At 31.5% G+C, this 2,883-nt stretch overlaps 1 protein-coding gene across 1 annotated transcript; it reads right to left on the bottom strand.

The window, feature by feature from the left end:
• Positions 1 to 485: 485 nt before the first annotated feature.
• LOC117918020 lies at positions 486 to 1,235 on the bottom strand. Its single transcript, XM_034834542.1, has one exon. It carries the CDS (start codon positions 1,098 to 1,100, stop codon positions 612 to 614), a length of 489 nt encoding a protein of 162 aa, XP_034690433.1. The 5' UTR covers positions 1,101 to 1,235; the 3' UTR covers positions 486 to 611.
• Positions 1,236 to 2,883: the final 1,648 nt, after the last annotated feature.

Raw genomic sequence — 2,883 nt, 5'->3', positions numbered from 1 at the left:
CAACAAATGCCCTATTTGCTGATCATTAGTTTACCAAAAGAGACAAATCACACTTAAAACATCTAAACCAAACAAAATTTGAAAGTCAAGGAGGCTGGCTTCAGAAAGACGCTTCCCCATAATGGGGGACTCCAACAATCTTTTCCCCTTACAGCCCACGAGGAGCTGATTTGTCGAGAAAATAATATCCCACAAAAGCATTAAAGAGAATTCCTACCCCTCCCCTCCACCCCACATCTTCTAGAAATCCGTTAAGTGATTACAACTTCACAACATACAATAAAGTCACATGCTTTTCTCAGGAAAATTGTTTATCAGCTACCCATGAAACCAAATCACAGTTCCTCTCATTGTCCTTTGTGGGCGATATTCTATTTCAACCCATTTGGAATAAAACCAATAACACAAACGCACACACAAGAGGGAAAGAAAAAAAAAAGCAATAATAGATGATAAATAAAGACAATCAGAAAGAACCAAAACCATAAACAAAACCAAACCCACATACAAATTCAATAAATATTAGCATAACTGGGTAAAACCCAATTCAATTCTTCCAATATAATAAACAGCCCATCGTCCAAAATCCCTAATTTTTCAATTCCAAATCCCTAAATAGAAGACACAAAAGGGTTTGTTTTCAGCTTCCTTACTTGCCCATTAACGCAGTCCAGTCCACACCCACATTGTGGACACTCGAAAAAATTGTCAATCGGAAATGCCGCCGACGCTATCCCCACTGAGAACTCCATGTCGTCGCCGTTCCTAGTCACCTCCACAATATTAAGCCACAAAAACAACACCTTCACGCTTACACCACTCAGTTTCGTGAGCTTGTTTTGGGATATATACCCACTGATGATTGATTTATATTTGAGCTGGTACGAACCTTCAAGTGAAAAGCCGCAGCTTCCGTTAAAATAGGCATTGAACTTCCCAGAATCCTTATCCAGATCGTAGCCAAGTGCACCTTTCGGGAGGAGACCCATCGGAAAATTGTAGCTCTGGAGGATATCATACGCCGACGGTGAGTCGTCGTCGGCGGTGACGATTGATGATAAAAAGATAACACAGAGGACAAGAACTGCCGGACGAGACATGTGTTTAGGTGTACAAGCTCCGATCTTTCTCTCCACCCGGATTATATTTTTCCCTATCCAGATTCCTCTGCCGTGGAGGTAGATATAGTGTGGTCGTTTGGCCGCCAGGAAGAATGATGGTGGCGAGCCAAAGAAAAATGGTAACACGATGGAAGCGACACGTTTGGCGGTTTATAAGACGACGTCGTTTGGAGGTTGAGTAAGAGAGATGCAATTTTTTTCATCCTTTTGTCGACGTGGGCCTTCGTAATTACAGCACGTGGGTGTTTTCACTTTGTAGTCAACCTAAATGTACACAGATCTCCATGCCCTCTAAAAAAATGGCCAAAATTAATGGGAGTCGACCATTTGCAAAAACAAAACATAAAATAAATAAATAAAATAAAATAAAACTCATCTCCTTAATTTATTTTTTGGATGGCAAAATTTTTTGTTTTCTTTTTCTTTATTCTTATTCTCATCATTTTATGATGTTGGTATGGTTAAAAAAGGTGATTAGGCAAAAAAATAAAATAAAAAAATCTTGGCTTTTTATTGAGTAAAATACTGAAAATATATAAATAATAATATCATCCAAAATAGCAAAAAAAATGAGTGGTCCCAAATTATGATTAGATTGTTGTTCAAATTTAATAGTTCGAGAATTTGACTCTTTAACGTTAGTAGATTCGAGTTTGACAAATGATGAAATCTTAAATATACGATACATTTGATAATTCGAGGATTTGACTTTTTAACGTCAGCAGATTCAAGTTTGACAAATGATAAAATCTCACATGTACGATACATGTCGTATCAGACAAATTTTATAAAATCATGTAATTAAAAAATTCAAATTCAATCAAAGTCAAAATAAAATAAAAGAAATATCTTTGTTATTATTGATAAAATATTTTTATTGTTACGGACAAAAGATTTATTATAATGGTTGAAATTAAAAAGTGAATACTATATTTTAGATGCCAAAACATATTTTTATATGCCCATAATTTTGTTTTTTCTTACCATTGTTTTATGATCCTTTGTGGCAAATAACATTATTGACAAAAAAAATTAATTTTCTTATTTTTGCATCGAGTAAAATAATAATACCATCATAGATAACAAAAAAAAGAAAATGGTGAACATAAATTATCATTAAGTTGATAATCAAATTTGATAGTTCAAAACTTCAAAAGCTCTAACTCTTTAACATCAACAAATTCAAGTTTAACAAATGATAAAGTCTCACCAATATGACATAGGTCACGTCTAATTAATTAAAAATATCATAATTTATACAAACATCGGACCAAATTTTATAAAAAAATATGACGGTGTTATCAACAAAAGTCTTGTTTTAGATGTCAATTTTTTTTCCATAATTTGCTTTTTTTTTTTTTTATCATCATTTTATGATCTTGGTGAGCTAAGTAACATGATTAGACAATATATATATATATATATATATATATATATTATATATATATATATATATATATATATTATTTTCTTGAAAAAAAATATATCATTTTTCTTACTTTTTTATTAAATAAAATATAATAAAATACAATTAATAACAATGAGGTAAATAAAAAAAATATTTGGTGGACCCAAATTATCATTCGATTGACAATCAAGATTGATGGTTCGATAATTTGACTCTTTAATGCTAGTAAATTCAAGTTTGGGAAAAGATGAAATCTCACATATATGATATAAAATGCATCTAATGTATTAAAAATCTTATAAATTATACAAGTACAATATATATATATATATATATATATATATATATATATAT

Source organism: Vitis riparia, chromosome 7, assembly GCF_004353265.1.
Source record: "Vitis riparia cultivar Riparia Gloire de Montpellier isolate 1030 chromosome 7, EGFV_Vit.rip_1.0, whole genome shotgun sequence".
In the NCBI taxonomy this organism is placed as follows: domain Eukaryota; kingdom Viridiplantae; phylum Streptophyta; class Magnoliopsida; order Vitales; family Vitaceae; genus Vitis; species Vitis riparia.
This window is presented reverse-complemented; position numbering and strand designations above follow the sequence as displayed.

What these genes read in the sequence shown, in the direction of transcription:
- LOC117918020 (XM_034834542.1), bottom strand. Translation starts at nt 1,100, where the DNA reads ATGTCTCGTCCGGCAGTTCTTGTCCTCTGTGTTATCTTTTTATCATCA.